The sequence below is a fragment of the Pimephales promelas genome, chromosome 2 (assembly GCF_988280905.1).
Source record: "Pimephales promelas chromosome 2, fPimPro1.hap1.1, whole genome shotgun sequence".
NCBI classification, from domain to species: Eukaryota; Metazoa; Chordata; class Actinopteri; order Cypriniformes; family Leuciscidae; genus Pimephales; species Pimephales promelas.
The window spans coordinates 13849167-13875176 of NC_142770.1; the positions used below are offsets into that span (position 1 = coordinate 13849167).

Consider the following 26010-nt stretch of genomic DNA (forward strand, 5'->3'; position numbering starts at 1 on the left):
TCAAAGAAAAGTAGAGCCGTTTGTACCAGGCAAAACGATGTGCGGCCATCATGACAAGTATATCAGAATACTGAAGCTTTTACATGATGGAACGTTGGTCACACTGCTCAGCAACGGTGGCTTCGAGTCTTAAGCTGGTTTTATGCTTCTGCGTCAAATCGACGTCGTACCCCCGCGTCGACGCGAACCCCTCTCCGACCCCTCCGCCGTAGCTCGACGTGCACCTCCAAAAATTTGTAAATGCGTGTCGAGGCAATGCAGACAGCAAGGGCTGTGATTGGTCAGATTATACATTTTTCCGGAGTATAGCTTTCCGGTTTCCCCCTCCCACTATAGCGCCACTTTTAACATTTTAACACCCTCGTACTGATAATTATAATACACTTATAAAGAAAGTAAATAAAGAATTAAACTAAAAATATGGATGGATATTAATAAGTTATCTTTGAATTTAAATGAAACGAAGGTATGACTTTTGGTAATTATAAAGAAAACACAGAAATATTATGTATTAATGGTGATGCATTAGAAATAGTGTCAGAAAATAAATTCTTGGGTATTGATTGTAAATTATAGATTGTAAATTAAGCTGGAAACCACACACCAGATACATACAAGGTAAAGTGTCTAAAAGAAAGTTAAATGTCTTGGAATATAATGCACTATATAATGTATATTGTATTGTTCACTGGTTTTGCCCTATTTTAACTTAATGTATAGAAATTTAGGGCAATAATTATTAAGTTCACTACATTGTTAATATATGTCTATATTCATTTCTTTCTTTTTTTTGCTCGAAATAAACTTCAATCAATCAATAAACCAACGTTTGTTTTGAAACAAAGTTTGTTGTTTATTTAAAATACAATGTTCACGGTTACATCATGGACAATACAGTAACTAACCAAGTCTGCCACGGGACACTACATTATCCTGCCATGGCAGACTGAAAAAAAGCCTTCAAGTCATTCCGAACAGCTATGGCAACTCGGGTGGAACGGGCCCTGGACATCCGTGTTGGTTCTATGGGGATTAAGTTTGTGTCGTCTTGTTGTTCAATGTCGATTAGCTCCAGCTGCAACAACATTCTCTCTTTTTCACTCGCCACTGTCGGAAAAGAAAAAGCGGAACCGGCGCACGGAACCAAAACAAACTAGCAAAGAGATTGGCAAAAGACACCCCCCTAACGTTCTGGCGGTGAAACGCAACACAACCTGACGCAGAACCATAAAACGGCCACGACGCCGTAGCTACGCTGTGGATTTGACGCAGAAGCATAATGAGGCCTTTAGCCTTTCACAGTGGAAACAGGTCAAACAGGCATGCATCATCCCACACACCCTGTTTGCAATTTTCATTGCAGCAATACTTCCAACCATATAAAACACCGATGGCAGATTCTTCAGCCTTAACAGGTTCAAAGCCAAGAGAAAAAAAAACAAATCACCTACACCACAATCACAGAGCTTCAATACACAGATGATAACGTCAGATAAGATTGACGATCAGCTGGGAGGACAGAAGCACCAACATTAGCGTATTGGAGGAAGCCAACATGACCAGCATCACCCTTACAATAATGCAGTACCAACTTCAATGGTTATGCCATGTTATCCGCATGCCCAATACACATCTCCCCAAACAGGTGCTGTACTTCCAGCTGAAGGAAGGTACTCGAGGAACTGGTGGGAAAAGAAACAGTACAAGGAATTCCATCTCACATCAAGCAACTGGGAACACATTGCACTGGACAGGAGCTCCTGGAAGAAATCCATAAAGGAAGTTGCTGCACGAACGGCTTCACAAGAAGATAAAAAGGCTCAACCACCACCAACAAATCACCACTTTCTCCTTCCCACACTGCACCAAAGTATGTGGATCGGATTGGCCTCTACAGCCATCTGAAGATCCATTGTAGACGGCCCAATGGAGAGGACAGTCATACTCGCTTCGAGTGACCACCGATGATGATTAACAGAACCGTTATTTACACATTAGAAATAATTCTAGTTCACATGGCTACACGGAAACGCTAAAAAAAATCTGTATTATAAATAGTACTGCTGCGATTAGTCAACTTAAATCGACCATGCAAATTAAGGCCGTTGCACACTGAGTACGAAATTTTCATATGCGTTTTTTCATGTTCGTCAGCCTAAAAATTCGTCACGCACAGAAACCTTGCACACTGAGTCTGATGCATATTTATTAAACCTTTGCGGGAAAAAACGCAAAAATACAAAATGGATTTGTCAGGCAGTGAGGAGGATTTGTTGTCCTCTCTCTTATTGAAAAGAGAAAATATTACGTCCATCCAAACTTGAAATTGCGCCAAGAGGAAGCACCTCCTTATCAAGGAGTTGTGAATTTATCCCGAGCGATTTAAAATTTACCTCAGAATGTCAGTGGAACAGTTTGATGCTTTGCTTGCGATTCTGGAGCCACATATTAAAAACAAGACCACCAATTTCCGTGAACCAATCGATTCTGAACAGAGACTGTCAGTATGTCTAAGGTGTGGACACGCACGCACGCAGCCCGGTGGAAGCGCTGGGCAGACAGAACAGCTGTATAGGCTATAGGTTATATATTGTACCCAAATAGTACATTAGTTATCGAATTGGCTGCTCAATCACACATTAATCGATCCGAAATTTCAATCTGATTGAAAGGGGAGGTTATTTCTTTCATAATCCAATCGAGAGAAGAGAACATAAACACTTGATCGAATTGAAAACTGAAACTGAAAGCACTGCGCATATGTGCAATGATGTGCAGAACGAGCTCCATAGACAGTAAACGAGCTCCCCCCGGCCCTGAAGTGACAAAAAAAAAAAAACCTCTCAAAATGCTGGCTGTGGATGCGAAAAACGCAGAAAAATCGAACCCGATCCGAATTTTTTTTTTATGACACACGAAAGTTTCGGTGGCGGTGTGCAAGCGTGATTGACATAACGTGAGGTCGAATTTTTTTTTTAGCGTGCGAAAATTTCGGATGCGCATTTCGGACTCAACGGCAATTTTTTTAGTCGACGACGTGTCTTTTTAAAATTGACCACCTATTTATTTTTGGTCTCCCGTCTCTAACGACTCACTGTAATTCACCTCTACACACCAGTCTGTGCGTTGTGCGCGCCCTGCTGGTTAATCTGCTATCTTCTTCCTTCCATATTTCAAGGCTCGCACTTTGGAACCCATTTCAAGGTTTGCTTTCTTGAACCACCAAAAAAAAAGCTGAAAGAAAGCTGTAAAGCTGAAACAATCTTGGTTACTTTATTTTCCTATTCACTGTAAAGCTGCTTCGAAAATCTATATTGTTAAAAGCGCACTATAAATAAACGTGACTTGAAAAAAACACGTAAATAGAAACCTTTGAAGCACTTCGTGAAACACGAAAGCGACTGAAAGCAGCTTCCTATCTGTAGTACAAAGTGCATACCTGGCACTCTGTACTACAGAAATGTTGGTATAGTGACGTTTTCAAAATTTTAGTACCAAATTGGTACAAGTAAAGGTACTTTTGACAACCCTAGGAGCTAAGTTAGCAAATTTTGACATACACCCATGAGTAGTGCACAATAACACCAGGAACATGTATTAGAGCACATTTTGAATTTAACGTCAAACTTTTATTTTTGTACTGTCAAATATATTGGTATTATATTGGCAAAACTCAGATAATATAATCAGCCAATGGTCTGAGGAAGCAATTTAACTTGGTAAGAAATTAGACAATTAAAATAATATTCATTTTAACCTATATTCTATAACTTACACAGCCATCTGATTACACTCCAAAATTTGTATCAGTTCAATCAAAAGTTCCAGCTCTACATAACCGGTTTCCCCTGCTAGTGTAAAATGGCGGATAGTAAAATCAGCTCACATCAGCTAATACACCCATGTCGAGATACAAGTGTGTGTGGGTGCTTGCTAAACACACATACTGGAGAACTGGAAGCAAGGGTAAGACAAAGCTTCCCTATCAACAGATGTAACATTCAAATCTTGCAGTGAAACCAGATTCTGCAATGTTTTATATAGCATATCTACCACTGAAAGTCACTACGGTCCAACAAAAGCACCTGGAGATGCCTGCAGACATGAACTTACAATAAATTTTAAAAAAACACACCTCTACTCAGCCAGTCCCTCCAATTTAAAATAAAAATAAACAAAAATACAAACAATTATAAAAAAAAAAGTATGCAATAAAATAGCACTGTTGGTATTATAAAAGAATACTACTTTGCCAGTCCCTCCCATTTCCCTCTCAAATAAAAATGAACAAAAAGCACTGAGGTGATTTTTAAAAGAAAACCAGCTAATTCTACTTTGCTGGTCCCTCCTATTTCACAAAACTGAACCCGATACCGGAGCGTTGTTGAACAAACACAAACACTTTCTACAGTCTGTGCAACTCCAGCTCACTGGTTTGAACATGGAAATCATGAGGTGTGTATTAGCGGGCTATTTGCATGGTTTTAAACTTGCATGCAAATACTAAATCCTTATCGTTATGTGGTTGAGATGAGAACCCAGCGTTTAATAAACACCACCACCACAGTGGTCAGATTGCTTCGCTTGAGTGAGGAGCAGAGTTTGAAACAAATCAGTTTTTTTTTAGAGCAATTCATCGCGAGTGGGTTGAGTAATACGTAATTCGGATTCCAAGCGCTTCGTATAGAAGCACTGAACGACAAAAAAGGGCAACATGGACTGTTTTTAGCAATAAAGTGAAACGAAAACCGGCCATATGTTGGTTGCATGAGAACAATGTCAGCTTTGTGCTAGGTGTGCCCAAAAACAAACATTCTGTACAATCTTTATGAGTCATCGGGCTCCTCCACAACACTCAGGTGTTACAGACTATACTCCAGCGCGCTTTCGACTCGGCTAGGTAAATATTGGCTAGAGCCGACCGTGTGGCAAGAAACAAGAAACCTGGAAGTTCGGGTTGTCATTCAGATGTGCCCGCGCAAAAAACAACTTGCTTAGTAGCACGTTTTCGTGAATAAGGTATTCAAGTGAGTGACGGATGAGATCTTTTCCTTGCTTTCTCTCTCTCTGGATCTCTGCCTCCGGATCATGTGACACAGCAACAGCGTGCATTCATGTGTGCAGCAGAAGTGTGGGCTGAAAATGAAGAGTGGTTGCCCTCGGCTCAAGTCCCTCCAGCAGAGAACGCCAACACACACACAGGCTTCTCTCTACCTCAATCAGCCTGTATCTTCAGTTCCTGCAGCAGAGAACAAAACGCAGCTCATACGCGCTGGGCCGCTACAACAAACCGGTCAAAACCATACAAATCGATGAATGAAAATAGCTGACGACGAATGTTAAAGGTGATTAATTGGCTCCGTGCTTACATTTTGGAACGTTTATAGGGATGCACTAAATCATTGGTCTCATATCAGTTACTTATCAATGGCAACGTTACAGATTATTATTTTACACTGATTAATAATATATATATATATAAAATAATAATACCTTTTCAATCGTCTAGCACTCATTTAAAACGAATCTTTTGCAAATCCGAAAATGAATATCCACTTTTCAAGTATAACAGGTTATCAAAAAAAAAAAAAAAAAAGGGGTTAGGAATGGTTTCTGTTCAACGGCTTTTCAATGGGTGAGGGCAGATATGAATGTGAACTTGCAGTTAATTGTAGGAAAGGAGAGGAGTTTGAGTGGACAAAATCATTAGAGAAGTCCTGCATACTTCACCTAAGAGAAGTCTGTTATTTCACCACAAGATCGAGTAATGACATCTTGATTAAATTAAAAATAATGGAATTTTTTTAATAGATTTATTTCTATACGAGATCAATACCACGCATTTAAAAACAGGGTGAATTTTCATTTTATGCTTCATTAATTACCAAATGGCACTTTTCCACTGTTGGTACGGCTCGGTACGGTTTGGCTCGGTTCGCTTTTCCACTGCGCGGTACGGCTCGGCATGGCTCGCTTCGCTTTAGCACGGTTTGCTTTTCCAATGTGCGGTACGGCTCGGCGCGCTTTTCCACTGCGTGGTACGGCTCGGCACGGCACGTTTCGCTTTAGCTCGGTTTGCTTTTCCACTGCAGTTAGTATACCGCTTCAAAGTGGATGGGATTATATAGTCCGACCACTATAGTTTATCCGCTCCTTGGCAACCAACGAGAGGAATGTCTGCACTTCGTCCACTGACTACAATTCTTTTTTTGGACGTTTTCTTTTTCTTTTTTGTTAAAGCAAGTAGCTTTAAAACGGTTGCTACAGCGGTGTCTGGCTATTTAAATCTAGCGGGTTTGATGTCTCGCAAATACAATTATGCTAATATTGACGGTTCTGTCTGACTGACCAATCAGTGATCTGCAGTGTGTTCACGTCACATTTTAGTATCTGTATGGTACGCTTGGAACCTCAACAGAGGTGGTACCATTTAAGCCGTAGCAAGCCGTACCGTACAATGCAGTGGAAAACACCAAAAGTTACTAATAGAAACAAACTAATCAAACCAAAGAAAATGAAAAAACATAATAGTTTACACATTCCAAGAAATGAGCGACTTTGAGGGAACATTTAAAACAAATTACATGAGTAATCTTACAAATTGGTTTCCAGTACAATAAAAAGCATTGTAATCAGAAAAGAACTGGTTCAAACAGAAGGCGTTTTTCAACTAGTGTTTGAACAAACATCAGATCAAACATGAATGTTAAGCATCACATGCAGCAAACCCTTCTGAGTCTGACACATTACTTTGGAAGGAAACGGCAATATTAGGAAAGGTTGTCACGCTAAGAAGTTAATCAAATATTCAGAGCGAGGTCAAAGGCTTCAAATAAATCATATTAGATGTCTATTTAACCACACTTTAAGAATCCGGTTTAACCAGACATCCAAAACTTATGTTTTTCCTGGAAAGACTTGGGGGGAGGAAATCTAAGTGCTGGAGAACTTCTCAGGAACACATCACAGTGAAAACAATTTTTTATAAACCTCAAAGATAATCGAACCCCTGGTTTCACAGACTAAAATGCACGTTTAACTGAAAGCAACTTGCATATCTTAAAATATACAAGTGCCATTGTTTTGTCTCAAGACGCACACCAGTAATGGCCTTTTTAAAAAAGCTACTTGAATGTCTAAACCTGGCTTAATCTAAGCCCTGTCTGTGAAACCGGGCCTGAGCATACAAGTAAAACTGAAATCTGTTGATCTGTGAGAAAATGGTTTTTCAAACCCCCCTAAAACACTGAGAGAATACAACTTCCTGTCAGCTTTCAGACAGAGCAGCCAAGAGTCTACCGAGACAGAAGCAGAAGGTTAACTAACAGCATTCGTTGGTCACACAAGGCCCTCTTCCTCCACCGAGGCGTATCTTATTGCCGTCGTTCCTCTGAGAGTCTCGGCACAATGGCTGGTTGTGTTACACGGAGCATGGCCCAGCTTTCTGAGGACATTCATTCTATGAAGCATTTTTACGGGTCAGCCCATACTACACAACAAGGGCCCGTGTCTGTTTATCGGCATCTACGCAATTTGAGGATCCCTTTCTGACCAGATCAGCCATTTTTAACAGCAACCTGCCGCATGGCTGCCAGTTTTTGCCATTTTTGGGAACCGGAAGAGATTGTAAAACCACAATCTGGTCACAATAGGTTTCGTTCTTCACGTTATTATCATTGTGGCTCATCGGAGAGCCAAGAATCGGGTTAAAGGCAAGCAATCAGAAAAGATAAAATCTGGACTCTCTTTGACTTTAGCACCAATTAACTGGGATGCAAACACCGTCCTAAATAGATTTTGCAACCCGAGTTTCAAATTAAGCCTCTGATCTAATTATTTTCATAGTTACTGCATCTCTCCGTTCTGAGAATAATGTAAGGACGCGTGTTATTGAAGCGCTATGCAGTACTGAAATATTCAGATAGAATCTCTTAGGCTTAAATTGCTGACTATTTAGCTTTGCTTACTTACAGCCACAAATGACCTAATGGCTCTGACACCAAAACGAAAGCAAAGAGCAGCCTAATGGTCAGATCACAAGATGAATGTAAACTGACACTCATGCAACTCTAAAACACTTACTAATATCCATTGCTAATAAATGAACATCTAGACTTTTAGTGACAGTTTAACAGGTGAAAAAACAATCTATTGTAATTCAAGAACAATTGAAATAGGATTCATGTTTGATCCTTGAGTTTTTTTTTTTTAATTATTTTAAAATACCACATGTAACCAAGAAAAAAAATATAAACACATTCCCTGTGTTTTTGGAATATTTTTACAATATTTCTCCCAAATATAACCAAACAAAAATGTAAAAACGGGAACACGCTCACTATACATTTTAGGATATTTTCCCTAATATAACTAAATACATTTACTATATTGCATACATTTTAAAATATTTTTACCCAGGCAGCCAAGGAAAAACTGAATACAATTATAATAATTCAATAGAGTATAATTCCTTCATATTTTCAGTTTTCCATGACTGGACATGACTTTTAGGATTTATGACAAGATATAGCAGAATATCGCAAAAGCACAATGCCTATAAATATAAAAATATGAACGACATGATATATATGTATATATTTTTCCCAATTGTAGCCAAGCAAAAATGTAAATGCACACACTATTTATTTTAAAATATTTCCCCTTGTAATAAAGCAAAAACGGAAAATGAAAGAAAAAAAAAACACTATAGAATATGCCATGAAAGTCCCTGAAAGCCCTATGACCGTGGGAACGCCAGATCCTATTAGTACTATGTCTAAATAAGATTTTCGACAAGGACATTTCGTGGAACAATCCTAAAAGCACAATGCGACACGTGCACGAATTATATAAAGTGAATTCATATGTACACGAATGACATAAGCAGTGAAAGTAGCACGTTTGCCTTTGATTTAGCTGACTTAAACCGCAAGTCAGCATCACTAGCGTTATGCATTCGATCCACAAAGCAATATTTTATGCGTTTGCCATCAGCAGCTGTCAGAGATGCACTCACCCAGTAAGAGCAGTTTGAGCTCTCGCCTCGCATCTCGCTTGTCTCTCCGAAGCTGCTTGTCGATCTCGGCGTTGATTCTTTTGGACTCCTTCGCCTCTTCACTCATGCAACAGGCCATCATGGACTCCAGAGTCATCACCACAGCGTTTAGAGATCCCAACCCTGATCTGACACACTTCTACGGTCCGCTTCCCTTTGCAACCGTGTCGAAAGAGGAACAGGATGGATTTGTGGGAATGTTGTTTAAAAATGCAGCATGCGATCCAGGATGCTTTATGATGGTACACGTAAATCGATCAAGCAAAATAGAGCACCACAACCTCAGCCTGCTCATACAAACGGGTCTATCGAACAAGGCCAAAGACTGGATGAGATTGGAGGCCAGATGTGAATCCAAAGATCTCCCCACTATCAGACCAACCCAAGCCCTGTTTTTAATAATCTGCGATGACTACCAACTAGAGTCCCGGAGGGACAAACTAGCCTGCCACGACATCCGTGCTGTCCTTTGCTGTCTCGCTAAGCTAACCGCCCCAGTGCCCAGAATCACCGCAACACTGTCCATCAGCTACCCGGATCTCTGGCTAACACACGGCGACAGGTGGCAGAAGACAGCCATATGCGCTTTTAAAGACGCTGTGTGCACATACAACACTGACTACAGTGCAAACATTTGATTTTGAGCATACAAAACCCGATAAGTTAATTAGCTAAGCGCACTAACTAGCTTAATTGGGTGGGCTAACCTGCTAGCTAGCCGGAATCTTTATTTACACTCCGCCCGCTGATTTCACCGCTCATTTCTTTGCATCCGATTGGGGTTAATGAATATTTAAAGACGAGAAATGGACGAAAAAATGACACAGGTGTGGGCTCCTAAAAAATCGACGGAGTGAAAAAATTTCCAGATGATCGCACCGTCCAGTCCGGTGTGAGTCGCACACAAACCTGGAGCTGCGACAGCTGGAAAATGGAGAATGAGTGACAGGGCGCGGAGCCAATCAGAGGTAGAGACGCGCTAGGGGGCGGGGCCCGGAATGTGGCAAGGTTGGTGGAGGAACGACTGTCGAGCTCGCGGGGCGTGTCTCGTCACAAACCCTGCTATTCGACTGAATGGACAACGCCCATTCCTAGTCAAACATATCTGTTGTTGAAGTCTTAGCCTCTGTGACACATCTAATAGTTTCATAAAATATATAACGCAGTATACAAATGCGTAGGACTATTTGCCTACTCATACCACTCATAGACAAAACAGATGGTGCTTCTGTTCCGTTTATAGTTGAAGTGATTTGATTTGAGTGGTGTCATTGTCAAAGAGAGAATCAACGTCCAGATTTGCAGATGATTCCTAGCTCTTTATCGACACCATGTGGAAACTGCTTGGAAGAAAAGAGTAGGAAATTGTATAATTGGGGCATTGTTAAAATTGTGTCCAACCCTTATACGGGACGTTTTTATAAACTTGAATATATGAACAAGGTCCGGACAGTTTTCTCTCACTTCCAATTTTAATAAACTACAAGTATATAACTATTAAAATTACATTTATTATAGTAACTTTTTAAAAGCTGCTACTGATCCAGTAGTTAAATCATCTAAATCGACAACATACTGTATTTTAGACCATATGCCAATAAGCTATTGAAAGATATGCTTCAAAAGGTCACCCGCTTCTTAATATCATTAATTCATCTTTGTCACTTGGAAATGTACCAAAAACTTTTAAGCTGGCTGTTATTAAACCTCAAATGCAACTTGATTAGGGAATTAGTCAATTACAGGCCGATCTCCAATCTACTTTTTTCTGTCAAAGATACTTGAAAAAGCAGTTTCCTCACAACTATGTTCCTTTTTAGAAAGAAATTATATCTTCAAGGATTTCCAGTCAGGATTTTGACCGTACCACCGTACTGAGACAGCAGTCATTAGATTTACAAATGATCTGCTCTTGTATCCAATCGTGGCTATATCTCTCTATTAGTGTAACTCGATCGTAGTGCTGCATTTGATACCATTGACCACAATATTCTTTTAAATAGACTCGAAAATTATGTTGGCATTAATGGAATTGCATTAGCATGGTTCAAATCATACTTATCTGTCGGTTATCAGTTTGTAGCAGTAAACAAAGAGATGTCTTATGGATCAAAAGTTCAGTATGGTGTACATCAAGGCTCAGTACTAGGACCGTTAATGTTCACTCTGTACTGGGCGATATCATTAGGAAGCATGGCATTAGTTTTCACTGTTATGCTGATGATACTCAGCTCTATATTTCTTAAAAATTTGCTGATATAGCTGATATAAAAATTTGGATTTCCTACTACTTTACTCTGAAAAAATAGAGATTCTAATAATTGGCAAAAAAAAAAAAAAAAAACCTTCCTCACATAATAATCCAGAATACTGTCTACTTGATGGCTGCTCTGTCAAGTTTTCGTTGTCGGTTAGGAACCTGGGAGTGCCCTTTCATACCAAACTTTCATTTGAAAGTCACGTTTCTAGCATCTGTAAAACCACATTCTTCCATCTTAAAAATATATCTAAATTATGACATATGCTTTCAATGAAAACTGCAGAACCTCAAGGCTAGATTATTGTAATGCTCTACTGAGTGGTTGCCCTGGACGTTTAATAAACGAACTCCAGCTGGTCCAAAACGCAGCAGCTAGAGTTCGTAGAACCAGGAAGTTTGACCATATTAGCCCGGTTCTGTCAACACGGCATTGGCTCCCAATTAAACAGTGTATACATTTTAAAATATTGCTGTCTACTTACAAAGCACTAAATGTTCTCTCTTAATGCATTATAGTCCTTCATGTCTATTGCGATCTCAAAATTCCAGCCAGTTGATAATACCTAGAATATCTGCTGCTGGCGGTAGATCCTTTTCCTATTTAGCACCTAAACTTTGGAACAGTCTCCCTAACATTGTCCGGGAAGCAGACACACTCTGTCAGTTCAAAACACATTAAACACACTGAACCTAATTCCATGCTTCCTAATGATATCTCCCAAGAGTAGCATGTAGTGAACAGAAACAGTCCTAGTACCGAGCCTTGGGGTATGCCACACTGAACTTGTGATCAATAAGACATCTCTTCATTCACTGGTACAAACTGATAACAGTCAGATAAGTATGATTTAAACCAAGCTAATGCAATTCCATTCATGCCAACATAATTTTCTATTTTGTTTTAAGAATCTATTTTAAAAGAATGCTGTGGTCATCAAATGCAGCACTAAGATCGAGTAGGTAGCTCCTCGTTGGGAGCAGCTGGGGTATGTCTTGCTCATAGACATCTCAACAAATTCATCAAATAATTGCTTATAATTGCATTTCCATATTATAATTGTTACTAGTAAAATTACAAATGAAATAGACTAGTTGTCACATAATTGACATTGAATATTTCTCAGGGAAAGTGTTTTTTTTTTCATCTCCACTTAAAGTCTAAACCAAAAAAAAAAAACAAAAAAAACATTAAAGACCCACTGAAGTGCCTTGAAACACGCAGCATTATTCAATGTGTTGACGTAATTGCCACTGAAAGAGGAAAACGGGGTGGAAAATATTAAACAGCTTCTCTTTTTTAAAACAGCCAATGACATTTTGTTCATATCACAGCTGGGCCAGAGCTGTTGAACTTTGTAAAGCAACAGTTTCCTCCAAATCTCCTCCATTTCACTTTAAAGGGGTCATATGATGGTTCTAAAAAGAACATTATTTTGTGTATTAAGTTTAATGCAATGTTAAATGTAATAAAATAAGTGGTTTTAGGTTAAAAACAGTAATTATTTTGCACAGATTCCGTACATTTTTGTTGCTCCTCTATGACCTGCCTTTCTGAAATGAGGCCAAGTTTTACAAAGCTCATATTTCTAAAAAGCGCAAAGTGCTCTGATTGGCCAGCGATCTAGTGCATTGTAATTGGCCCGAAAACCAAGCATGTGACAGAAATGCCACGCCCCGTACCATATTTGGAACATCAGCTTTCAAAGCAATAATGACCGGTGATAATGTCGGTATACTATCATATCAATTCGAGCCCGAATCTGATCCGGAAAATGCAGATGACCAAGCTGATTGATCAACTTTGCCGGCGCGACTGGAATAGAATGTTTTAGATGGGTAAGGTTTTATTTCATTGGGGACAAAATACTATTAACCATTAGAAAATATTAAATGTGTGAACGTGACCGATTTTAGCCGCAGCATTAGCATCTATTTATAGTGTAGGGGCGGGACACTTCAGATTATAGAGAGCAGTTGATTGGACAGAAAATCGGATGAGAAGATGAAATGCAGAGTGATGTCATCAAAATCATTGATCCATTTTGGCGGAAGTGAAAGACTCTTAAGTTTTGAAAGCTTATATCTTCTAAATGCAAATTTTGTCTTTGTTTTGGAGCACACTTGCTTATAGATAACAGTGAGGCTAACGTATTCATACTAAAGCCCAAAACACTTCAATTTTAATTTCATGTGGACTTTAATGCTATTGTAAGCTATGAGAAATAGCGACCACTTTTGATCGGATCGGACCCTGCCACAACACAGCTTTTAATACGTTTCTGCGACATTTATACGTTACAATAAAACAAAACATACTCGGTTACCTAGCGTTACATTGGTTCTCTCTAAAGAGGGATGAGTATTGCTTAAATTTAGCTTACGCTACGGGTAAAGTAATCTTTTCTCGAGATATTGAAGCCAAAAATGATCCTTAATTTTGTATTCTTTGTCAACGCAGTGCAGCAGCTAGCAGACCTAGCAGGCTGTCTGGAGTGCTCATAGGCTGCTCTATGGCAACTGCAGCAGCCTACCACTGAGCCATACGTGACTACGCATCACAGCCTGCTCAAGTGGGTGTGGCTTAGCGTATAAAAGCACGGCTCGGAGGCTGCTTCCCTGGTTCCATCATCTGAAGCGAAAATTGACCATGGCGCGAGCACGTCAGGTTACCTCATAGCCTATTTATTCAACATATTAAAAAATTAAATAGTGAAGCGACAATTTTGAATAGAGTCTGCTTGTTTTGTTTAAAAAAAAAACTGTAATTAATAAATTGTGGCACAAAAAAGTGGCAACCACTCCAAAATAGCTTTTAAGACTCCATGTGTGACAACTAGCTGTAACTCGACCCTAGCAAGTAACTCGACATAAACAGATAATAAACACCATGGAAAGAGCTACTTTTAGTTAAAAAGATGTGTCACTTTAAATAAAAGCTGGGAGGAAAATTCCCATGGCGCATTCCACTGACTTCTCATTGGTTGTCTTCTGCTCTACAACATACCTGGCATTTCCTGCATTGATGTCAGACTTTCGGGAACTGGTTAATCTGAAGTGAACGAACGTGACGTGATTTATAGAAAACTGCGTTCAGGAAAACTCCTTCAAGGTGCCACGGTCACTGTTTGTTTCAAGGTAGAAAGCCTGTTGTATGAATGAAGGTGGGTGATTTTGTTAAATGTTAATGTTAAATACGATATATGACTGTTTATTTGTTTACTTATTTAAGTCATATACTGCATTTACATTTTATTACAGACTTGTAGCTGTTTTTACACTATAAGTGGTGATGTTAGGATCTACACATTACATTATAAAGTTTGGCTTATTTTAAGCAAGAGTGCTTAGCCTATATGGTTTGAGTGCAGCCTAATATCGCTTTCATTTAGGCTATAACAATTCAAATGTATTCCATTATTTTAGCTAAGCAATACCACATCAACGCATACAATTTATGTCGTTTTTGAAGTGTAACGTTAATCACTTCCATACCTCACGTAAGGCCATATCTTTTGTTAAGTTGGGGACAAAATTATATTTTCTTGTTTGGGTTGAAGGATTAAAGTTCTAGTTACATTTTAAATGGCAAAATGCTCGGCTCAAATTATTTTTCAATTCAAAATGGCTATTTGAAAAATCGTGTAGTTTGCTTCACTAGACCGTTGTCCATTTAACATTTATATTGTTAAACAATTGGCAAATATTAAATGTTTAGCTACTTCTTCGGCTCACACTGGCCATTAAAACTAAAACGGTAGAGCCCTGAATACCTTACACGTAACGTTACAGTAAAGCCCCTCTTCTTGGATTTGAATGGTCATAGTCATTTTAGTATTGACAAGCGCTGTTAGACCACCCTAAAATATAACTTTTTTAACCTTTTCTAAAGAATAATCCGAACAACACACTATGGTGGTTACAGATATCGAGGAATATTGGCTTTACATGTCACAACTAAAAAACAGTTTGGGTAAGAGTGGTTTTACATCTCTACCACATCAAAACGTTTTGTAAAAACTCCACGGGTTTTCCATTTCCATCTCCCCGTACACTAGTCCAAGAAACCCAAACTGCCAAATTTGCATTTACGAAAATAGGGTGAATTCAGGGGGATCGCATCACTTTTTGCAATTGGGAAGTTTCCCCCAAATTAACAACATAAATTCACCCCAACCACATGGTCAAAATATGGCTAATGCTGAATGTCTATAATTATTTTTTTTATGTTTTTGTAGTTACTCAATTTCTGTTGGAGAAATGGGGAAGTACTGCTGTGAATGTTGCACCTATTTCTTGCCTGAAGATGAGAGGAACGCCATCGCCATAAATAAGGAAATCCAACATATCCTTGCAGAGCAGAGGAAAAAAGAACAGAGAGAAATCAAGTTGCTTTTATTAGGTGAGATGATTCTGTCTTTTATCTGAATTGTATTAAAACTTTAACATGTTGATTCATTATAAGTCATCATGTGGAAAAAGGTATAAATAATAAGCACACAAAATAGAATTTATCTTGGTGAAAAATTATTTGAAGACTTTTTTTTTCTTGTGAAAGTAAATTTAGTCAGAGCATGAACAGTTTGTTTTTAGTAAATACGATTTTAGGCAATTTCTCTCGAGGGACTTTCCTGAAATGTGATTATATAAGAGCCGATTAGGCGACGATTTCCTGGTCCAGGTAATTTTAGTGGATGTCTGTCGTCAATTCCCCTAAACTCAGATGTCATGACTTCTTTTGTGAAATAAAAGAATTGAAAAGGACCACAGGTAATCCGTCAGCTCAAGTCTTGAAGGGAGGTGCTGCTGCATTGAATAATCATGAAAAATAGTAAAAATATAGCAGCCGCACACTCAAAAACTGTGCAAAGTCAATTTATTAGCAAGCTTTCGGTCTTGCGACCTTCTTCAGGTAGTGAAATAAAAGAAGAAAAAGAAAAATCTAATTCAGTTTGGTGTTTTTTTACTCTGTGGTGTACATCAAGTTTTTAGTGTTGTTTATGTATATGTGATGTTTTTATAACATGATTTAAGACAAACCATGTGCAAATTTATAAGTCAGCAACTGAGCAATCGGGGAAGAAGGGCTTTAGTCTTGGAGCTGACCAAGAACCCAATGGTCACTCTGATACCCCTTTTCCACCAACAAGAACCAGGTGCTAGTTCAGAGCTATCACTGTAAAAAAAAATCCGTTAAATTTACAGGAAAACCCTGGCAGCTGTGGATACCAGAGTTTTCCTGTTAAAAATACGGTAGAAACATTTTAGGTTTTACAGACTTTGACTGTATTTAAATTTACAGCAATAAACCGTATTTCATTATCTGATATAATGTTAATTTACTGACCTTTTGAAGTATTAATATCTGTTTTGTTTCATTGTAATACACTGACAGACAACAATCACAGCCATAATGAAAATCAAATGATCAATCGAAGCACATCATAATCAGCTCTTCCACAAGATAGTTAATACTTTTATATAGAATCTGCACGGTGTCATTCACACAAACGCTAAACATCATCATGGTATGTTGAAATTTTAAAAATGCAATAAGTTTTAATTTAACGACATTAAATGTAACATAAAACCCTAATGTACATAACTGATTAGAAGAAAACTAAGAAAATTATGAAGAAACAGTTAAAATACATTAAGTGTGAAGATTCACACAGGGAATTGTGGGAAAGTCAATTTACATTTTTTCACTGTAAATTATACAATGACTTCTTCTTTCTCACTTCCAAAAACTGTAAATGTAACAGTATTTTACAGTAAAATTACATTAAATGTACCATCATTTATATCACAGTTATTTACCGTATATAGTAAGGAAACTTTCTGTTAACCAATTAACAGTTTTTCACTGAAGCATTTTACAGTCTTTTACTGTTAAAATCACGATCATTTTTTACAGTGTAGAGCTAGTGCCGGTTCGGAGTTGGTTCGACTGACCAACTTTCAAGAACCAGTTTGCCTTTCCACAGGCTAGAGAGCCATCACAGAGCCAGAACATACGTTACTGTATGCATCTCATGTTGCCCAGCAATGCTAGCGCGGCACACACAGACACACCAGGCTTGTTCGAGTTGGTTCTGCACTGCGAATCTCGAACTTTGAGAGCAATTCGAAAAAGCATTCGAAAAAGATTCGATTCAAAAGCAGAAGGAGTCGTATGCTCTCTAAACACTCCCGCAGCTCCGATCAGTCCACGCCGCTCTGCTCTCGTAACACTATTTAATCAACAATAGTGGCCGTCACGTTACTATGCTCATGGTTTTGCAAACCTCCATCGGTATCCTAACACGGCGAATCCAGCACGTTCGTGCAACTCGCCGTAACTTGCATTAACGGAGATTACAATCGAGCTGCTATTAGCATGATTAGCTGCTATTTAAAAAATGGTGGTCACAAGTTTCTGTTCGTCTTGTTGGTCACGGTAACCCCGCCCCCAGCCGCTGACGTAAGCGGTAATTACGACAAGCAATGATTTGGTGCTACTTAAGAACCACTTTTACTGGTCCGGAGCTGGTGCTTTGGTGATCAAAAAACAAAGAACCCATTTGAAACTCTGCTCTGGCTCCAAACCAGCACCAGCTCTGCCTTGGTGGAATGCGATAACATGACATCATGACTTTTGCGTAAACATACATGCCGCTTTCAAGTCAAGTGGCGTGTTATCTACTGTATACGCATTTTGAGCTATCCGCGTGTATGTTTGTATGTCTATGTCTATGGAAAAACGTGTATCATGCAACCTGTTTTTAGCTTTGCCTAATAGATAACTAGCTTGTTAGCGAATCAATAAATATATATTTTAAACTTTACCAATAGCTTGATAATGAGTACTAAAATACATCTTATTTGTTTATCTTCATAATGATACAGTTAGATTTTTTTATTACATGTGATTCTGACATGATGTCACTACATGCACTGCGCTCCTTCCTCTCGCTCATCTCAGAAAAATAATGCGTCTTCAGCTCAGCGGTCGGAGTCGTGCGTTCATGTGTTTTGGGGGCGTGGCTTTGGAAGGAGCCCAGAAGGGAGGGGGTGAAGTGAATGGAATTAATGAGCTGTCTTTTAAACAGTCGTGAGACGTCTACAGACACTCGATTTTTATACTTTCTTTTTCAGAGTACTTACATTTTAATTATGCATTGATATATACAGAAAGTTTAAACAAATTTGGAAAAAAAATTTTTTTTTATAAAATTCCTACCTACAATACCTTTAATGAAAAATGAAAGAAATTATAAAAAATAAATATATATATTAAAAATGTTTTGCTTTCATTTAGGCACGGGAGAAAGTGGAAAGACAACGTTTATGAAGCAAATGAGGATTATTCATGGCAAGGACTTCTCAACTGACGAGAAGCGTAGCTACACTAAACTGGTTTTCCAGAATATCTTACAAGCTATGAGTGCAATAACAGAAGCCATGAACATGCTAAAGATTCCCTACTCCAACCTACAGAACGAGGTGATCAAGAGGCCGAATGTGTTTCTGTTGAGCCCAGAGATTCATGAGGGCCATTTTATATCAACAATCCTATTTAAAACCCACTACTATTATATAACTATATAATAGTAGTGGGGGTAACGCTTCCTTTTACAGTCCAGTTACCCATGTAAATACTATGTACTTATTTTAGTAACTACAATTACTGGGTAATAACTAGTACTAACCCTGAACCTACCCCTGTTCCATGTACTTACCTTATATTAGCAATACTTTCTAGGTAAGTACACTGTAAGTACTGTACTGTAAAAAGAAAGCGTTACCGTAGTGGGTTTGGCAAATGTTAATAAATTAAGTATTATAGGAAATATTATAGAAAATATTAATTATTAAATTATTTATACATATATAATAACACTCACAATTTGTAGGTGCCATTTAGGACAGGACCAATGGAAGAACCGATTCTGAACTGCCTGAAACGAGTCGTCAGTAATTCCAGTCTTACTTCTTGCACAAACCTATGTAGATTGTAAATGCATAATGCCAGCCTTTGGTACAGTGGCCCAGTAGTGCACAATACAACGAAAATTAAAATAAAAAGCAAATATAAGTTAACTACACAACAGAATCATGCTCCCCAGAATAGACCAATCATTAAAGACAAAGAGTATTGATTTAACTTACAATAGAGAGACCAGGACTGGCAGGATCTCTTGCTCATTTATACCTCAAATGCTAAATTCAGTCTACTAGACTTTCTCAGTTTATATACTATTGTACTGGAACCTAAATTAAACATTTAATAAATGTGTAACACTACACCAGTTAGAGCAGAGTGGACCAATCACATAAAACTGGGCCATCTGACCAATCAGAGGAAAGGATGGGTTTAAAAAGACTGAATCCTTTATCGAACCGTTTCAGACACTGTGAGAAAGAGGAGGTGCTGCAATGTAAATTATGAGGAAAATTAAAGTTTTGAACCTTGGATGCATGTAAAAAAAAATTGGAGGAGAAATTCAGGTACCTTTAAAATAGCATAATAGGGACACTTTTAATAAAGATCTTGCACTGTAATTGTAATTGCAGTCTCGTGATTCTGTGATATCTGTAGGTTTATGCCCAGTGGTTCAAGGATTTGGACATACATCAGATAACACAGCTGCAGAGAAATTACATAGAGGCTATTCGTCAACTATGGGAAGACCAAGGCGTTAAGATCTGCTATGGACGGCGCAGAGAGTATCAGTTACTAGACTCCACTAAGTAGTAAGTGTTTTAAAGACAATTCCTATCTTTTAGTAACTTCCTTCATCTTTGTCTATTTCCTCTTGTCTTTTTCCTAATGCCAATGGCAATTCATGAAATGAATCATATGCAAATAGATACAAACAAAGCCTTCATAACCAATTCTACGGCACATGGTATGGGTTTCAATAAAAGTGTCCGAATTACGTGTTTCTTAAAGCTTTATTGGTGACTTGGATCGCATCACAGCCGAAGGCTACATCCCAACAAATCAAGATATTCTTCAAGTCCGATTCCCCACTTCCGGCATCATAGACTATTGCTTTGAATTGGAGAAGATGACTCTCAGGTAAGGCAATGGACAACCTGTCTTAACATTATAAGTTATGCGGGCATTGAAAGAGACAGTTCACCTGAAACTGTCATAACTTTCTATTGTGGAAGTAGAGGTGAGCAATATGACCAAAATCAAGTCATGAGTCATTTTATAACACAATAATGACAATGTATCACGGTTTCCACTTAATATAATTAATGTATACTTATTTTTTGTAGTTCAAGTTCAAATATATTTTCAGTATACAGTACTTTAGCACGGCAGTGCCAACATTTTTTTTTTTTTTTTACAAAACTTTTATGATTGGAACATCAGAACGATGATCAAGAGTAGATTAAGTCCATCAACCAGTGTTGTAGGACTCGAGACTCGGACTCGTCTCGGACTCGGTCTTGAGACCATATTTTAATGGTCTTGGTCTTGTCATGGACTCGTGTGCATTTGGACTCGGAATTGACTCTTACTCGGAAATTTTTTTTTTAGGACTCGTACTTATTCCCGAGTCCACACGAGTTCAATTCAAAAATATTTTTCATGATTATTAATGTATGTTAATAAAATATTTCTTTAAATTGATTGACACGCCCAGTGATTGGTGATTTTCTAGTGCGCAACTGCGCATGACAAATTGTAATAAAATTACTTTTAACACCACCTACTATGTGGCCTTTTTACCCTAAACTGATCATATTTCTTAAACTCTAAGTACATTTAAAAGTAAATTAGGTAATCAACCCTCACTGGTCTCGGTCTCGACTTGGACTCGACTGTCTCTGGTCTCGGACTCGACTTGGACTCGACTCTCTATGGACTCGGTCTTGACTCGGACTCGACTCTCTATGGACTCGGTCTTGACTCGGACTCGACTCTCTCTGGTCTCGGTCTCGACTCGGACTCGACTCTCTATGGACTCGGTCTCGACTCGACTCTCTATAGACTCGGTCTCGACTCGGACTCGACTCTCTCTGGTCTCGGTCTCGACTCGGACTCGAGTGAGGTGGTCTCGACTACAACACTGCCATCAACATTCCCACATATTCCTGAGTTGTATTCCAGAAAGCAAGGTTATCTTACAGTCAAACACACCCAGAACTCTCGGTTAATTAGCCCAAATCTTACTTGAGGTATGCGGGTTCCAAAAACAGTAAGTTCCGTCAATCTAGAGAGGTCCATTGTGGTCTATCCACACAAGACATTCTCAACAGAGCAACGAATCGAAGAGTCACCATGGAAATGGACGCTAAGAAAAAGCGTGCCATACTATGGGTGGTTCTCATTTCTTATTTGTGCATCCTCATTTTTTGTAACGTTCCTAGTTCTGTTTCTTAGTCTCGTTCATCAGTTGCCATAGTGTTTAATTTGCCCTCGTGTCTCAACTGTGTCTTGTTAATGACCTCGTTTGTCCCTAGTGTTTCTGTACATCAAAAATCAAGGTGAGAAGCCATCTGATTCAGAAGAAATGTGATAAAGGAATAAGGAACCGATTTTAGGGACAAATCTGGGCCTGGTGCAAATTCACCACACCAGATAAATTATAAAAGTAGATGGGTCTAAACTTGATTTCTATTCTGTCTGTCCTTTCAGGGTTGTAGATGTCGGTGGTCAGAGAGGACAGAGAAAGAAGTGGATCCATTGCTTTGAAAATGTGACATCGCTCATATTTCTAGCCTCCATGAGCGAGTACGACCAACTTCTGGAGGAGAATAACAAGGATGTATGCTTCCTAATATCTCTCCTTTCAGTGTAAAATTGATAAATCTCTTTGTACTAAAGTAATCTTCCTCTCTTTGGCTACAGAACCGTATGCAGGAGAGCTTGTCACTGTTCTACACGACCATCCACTCAAAGTGGTTTTCTAATTCCTCTGTCATCCTGTTCCTGAACAAAAAGGACATCCTGGCTGAAAAGATTCAGTTCTCAGATCTAAAAACATACTTTCCTGAATTTGAAGGTATTGGTGCACATTCAATCAAAGTGAAAGGCAGCATTATCTCTTGTTTGTCATACCTAATTGACTCTTTCTTTCCTTTCCTCTGTGGTTTAATGCCATCTTCAGGTAAACGTAGGGACGTTCAAGATGCCATGGATTTCGTCAGAAGTTTATATAAACAGAATACAAAGAAATCCAAACCAATCTACTCTCACTTCACCTGCGCCACGGACACCAACAACATCCGCAAAGTCTTCTCCGACGTCAAATACACTGTCCTTGTCCAGTCCTTAGAGTATGTTGAAATTATCTAATGAGCCCTAAATGCACCTTCAGTTTGCATACTCATCAGCCAAATTAATGTGTTATCATAATAGACACCATTTATGAAGCAAATGAGGATTTTTCATGGCAAGGGCTTCTCAACTGACGAGAGGCGTAGCTACACTAAACTGGTTTTCCAGAATACCTTCCAAGCTATGAGAGCAATAGCCTAACAGAAGCCATGAACACGCTAAAGATTCCCTACTCCAATACAGTATATATATATATATAGACTACTGCTCAAAAGTTTTAGATCAGTAAGAATTTTTATGTTTTTAAATGAAGTATCTTCTGCTCACCAAGCTTGCTTTATTTGATGAAAAAAAATGACAAACAGTAATATTGTGAAATATTATGACAATTTAAAATGACTGTTTTCAATTTTAATATATTTTAAAATGTAATTTGAAAGCTGAATTTTCAACATCATTACTGTTGCTGTTTACACATCAGTTTTCAGTGTCACATGATCCTTCAGAAATCATTCTAATATGCTGATTTTATGCTCAAAAAACATAAATTATTATTTTCAATGTTGAAAACAGTCGTGTACCATTTTTTCCACCAAAATTCTATGATGAATAGAAAGTTCAAAAGAACGGCATTTATTTAAAATGTAATCTTTTCTGAGATTATAAATGTCTTTACTGTAACTTTTGATCAATTTAACTCATCCTTGATGAATAAAAGTATTTTCTAATTTCTTTCCCGCAAAAATAAAAAAATAAATTCTTACTGACCCCAAACTTTTGAATGGTAGTGATTAATGTTACAAAAGCTTTCCATTTCAGATAAGTTCTGTTCTTTTAAACTTTCTATTCATCAAAGAATCCTGAAATAAAAATGTAAAAAACTGTTTTCAACATGGATAATAATCATAAATGTTTCTTGAGCATCATATTTTAATCATTTCTGTAGGATCATGTGACACTGAAGACTGGAGTAATGATGCTGTAAATTCAGCTTTGATCACAGGAATAAATTACACTTCACTATATATTCACATAGAAACCCGCTGTTTTAAACTGTGATAATATTTCACAATATTACTGTTTTTTTTTGTTTTTTTTTTTTTTAATCAAATAATTGCAGCCTTGGTGAGCAGAAGAGACTTTTTTTAAAAACATAAAAAATCTTACCGATCTAAAACTTTTGACCGGTAGTGTATATATACGAAACTGTCGACACACTTACCCTAGAAACTGTCGTTATTCCTTTCTTCCTGACTACTCTCCTCACTTTAACACTATCTGTTCACTTTAGAAATTAAATATAGGTTTATCTTTGTTAAAACTGTATTTTTTTTTTATTATTAACATTAATGGCACATATATCAGCAGGAATATTATGCTGCTGTCACTTTAAAGGGTTAGTTCATTTAAATAGTTTATTTTCATTTACCCAAAAATGAAAATTAAGACATTAATTACTCACCCCTATACAACCCCGTAAGACCTTCGTTCGTCTTCAGGACACCAATGAAGATATTTTTGATTAAATTTGAGAGCTGTATCACTGCTACATAGGATCGAAACTTGACGGCCCAGAAAGTCATTGAAGAAAATGTTTAAATATTCCATGTGACTACAGTGGCTCAACTATAAGTTTATCAAGCAACGAGAATACTTTTTGTGCGGAAAAAACAACAACAAAAATAAAGAAGTATTCCCGATGAAAACTTATACTTGATAAACTTATATTTGAGCCACTGTAGTCACATGGAATATTTAAACATTTTCTTTATTGACTTTCTGGGCCGTCAAGTTTCAATCCCTTAGGCAGCCTATGTAGCAGTGATCCAGCTCTCAAATTTAATCAAAAATATCTATATTTGTCTTCCGAAGACGAACGAAGGTCTTACTGGGTTGGTACAGCATGGGGGTGAGTAATTAATGACTTAATTTTCATTTTTGGGTGAACTAATCCTTTAACTGTTCAATTATGACATAACTGAGAGAATACTTGATAAGATAGGTATTTTGACATAATTTTGTGTGTCCATTCAAGCACATGTAAGCATGAAAGAGGAATCCATTCAGTGTTTTATCATTGTCTGAAATCGGCCACTCTCTCTCTCTGCGTGCGCACGCTTCGGTTGTGCCAATTTTCCCAATTTTCGGTTGTGCCAAGTCCCAATTTTCCCCTCTTCTTATTAGAATTTTTTTTTATTAGGGCGGGGCTTATTAGAAACACCTGGAGAGACTAATGTAAGACTGGAAAACTGGTTAAAGAGAAAATATCTGACCAGTGGCCCCTAAAGACATTGGCATTGCTTGCAAAATTATTGTTTAATATCATTTTAAAGGTCTCAGAGTGACTGGTATAGATGTCTCATTTCCAAAGAAGTAAAACTGCAGGTTTTTAAGAAGTTTAGGAATAACTGACACACAAAGCAATGTGGTCTCTAGGCATTCCAAAGGTGTAAATGCTAATTTCCACTGTTTTTAGCAGATGATCATCTTCTCCAGTAAATATGTTGGGGGAATACAGTAACTTTCCATTATAGACCATTTCACAAGATGTAAACAACACTGGTCCAGAAGCACTTCCTGTTTCAGTTTAACACTACATAAAAGCTGGGATAAAATACAACCAACAGAACATTTAAAACTGAATCAAAAAGTTAAACAAACATCTTTAAGATGTTTTCTTTACATGTGAAATAAAGAAAACAGTTACAAACTGAAACAGGAAGTGTTTCTGGACCAGTGTTGTTTACATCTTGTGAAATGGTCTATAAACTGATGATTTACATAAGGTTTGACTATATAAGGAAATGCAACGGAGAGTTCAGGGCTGCTTTTCTGTATCAGATCAGCCCATGATGCAGAGTCTTCAAGGCTCAGCATTCATGTAGTAAATATGTTGGGTAAAGTTCTTTGTTCTAGAATCATTTGATGGTTTGCATTGATTATCTTTCAATTGATTATGCAATTGTAATGATACATTTACCTGACATAATAAATTGTTATATTTGATGTTATATTCTATCAGACTTAAAAGGAATAGGCTTAAAAGTTAAAAGGAATAGTCAAACATTAACGTGTATTTAATGATGCACAGATATCATTGATAAACCTTTTTTTTTTTCATTTTATGGAGTCAGATGAAACTAGTTAATACATAAGATTAAATGTTATGCATTTAATTAAAAATCACTTTGCCATGTGAAAGACGGAACACGCGTCAGACCTTCGCCTCAAATCAAACGCCGTCTTTGGATCAATTTTGTAGGCCTTACACTAATAAACAACAGGACAAGAAGAACACTAGACAGCAATCATGACATAGCCCACCACTTAAGGAGCGGATTCCAGACGGTCCTCAGGAAACGGTCCAGGAGGGTGGTGGAGCGGAGGATGGAGGTGCCAGGCCCGTCGAGCGGAAGAGGG

The 26010-nt window shown here is 38.0% G+C and overlaps 2 protein-coding genes across 5 annotated transcripts in view; one reads left to right on the top strand and one right to left on the bottom strand.

Moving 5' to 3' along the window:
* Positions 1–9989, bottom strand: part of LOC120495270 (guanine nucleotide-binding protein subunit alpha-11) — a 29732-nt gene extending 19743 nt beyond the window's left edge. For 2 of the 3 annotated variants that reach the window (XM_039694759.2, XM_039694760.2), the window contains exon 1: positions 9017–9988. In XM_039694759.2, the coding sequence (XP_039550693.1) occupies positions 9017–9152 (136 nt within the window). In that variant the 5' untranslated portion in view covers positions 9153–9988. Of the gene's footprint in view, positions 1–9016 lie in introns of all 3 variants that reach the window. The other variant, XM_089116437.1, reaches the window with a different exon arrangement.
* A 3954-nt stretch (positions 9990–13943) lies between these two features.
* Positions 13944–25993, top strand: LOC120495413 (guanine nucleotide-binding protein subunit alpha-14). 2 transcript variants are annotated; one of them, XM_089116466.1, is made up of 9 exons: positions 13944–14476; positions 15551–15714; positions 18613–18797; positions 19894–20048; positions 20248–20376; positions 21949–22078; positions 22162–22315; positions 22421–22589; positions 25853–25993. In XM_089116466.1, the coding sequence occupies exons 2-9, from the start codon at positions 15573–15575 to the stop codon at positions 25902–25904; spliced, it is 1116 nt and encodes a 371-aa protein (XP_088972592.1). In that variant the 5' UTR covers positions 13944–14476; positions 15551–15572; the 3' UTR covers positions 25905–25993. The 2 variants fall into 2 exon arrangements, with proteins under 2 accessions (XP_088972592.1, XP_039550904.1); XM_039694970.2 differs by lacking the exon at positions 25853–25993 and having other exon boundaries at positions 13997–14476; positions 22421–23677.
* Positions 25994–26010: the final 17 nt, after the last annotated feature.

Bases quoted from the DNA above. Each gene is read 5' to 3' on its own strand.
- LOC120495413 (XM_089116466.1), top strand. From the start codon at position 15,573: ATGGGGAAGTACTGCTGTGAATGTTGCACCTATTTCTTGCCTGAAGAT. The intron at 22,079-22,161 runs GTATGCTTCCTA...CTTTGGCTACAG, and splicing joins TGGAGGAGAATAACAAGGAT to AACCGTATGCAGGAGAGCTT. The intron at 22,316-22,420 runs GTATTGGTGCAC...TGCCATCTTCAG, and splicing joins ATACTTTCCTGAATTTGAAG to GTAAACGTAGGGACGTTCAA.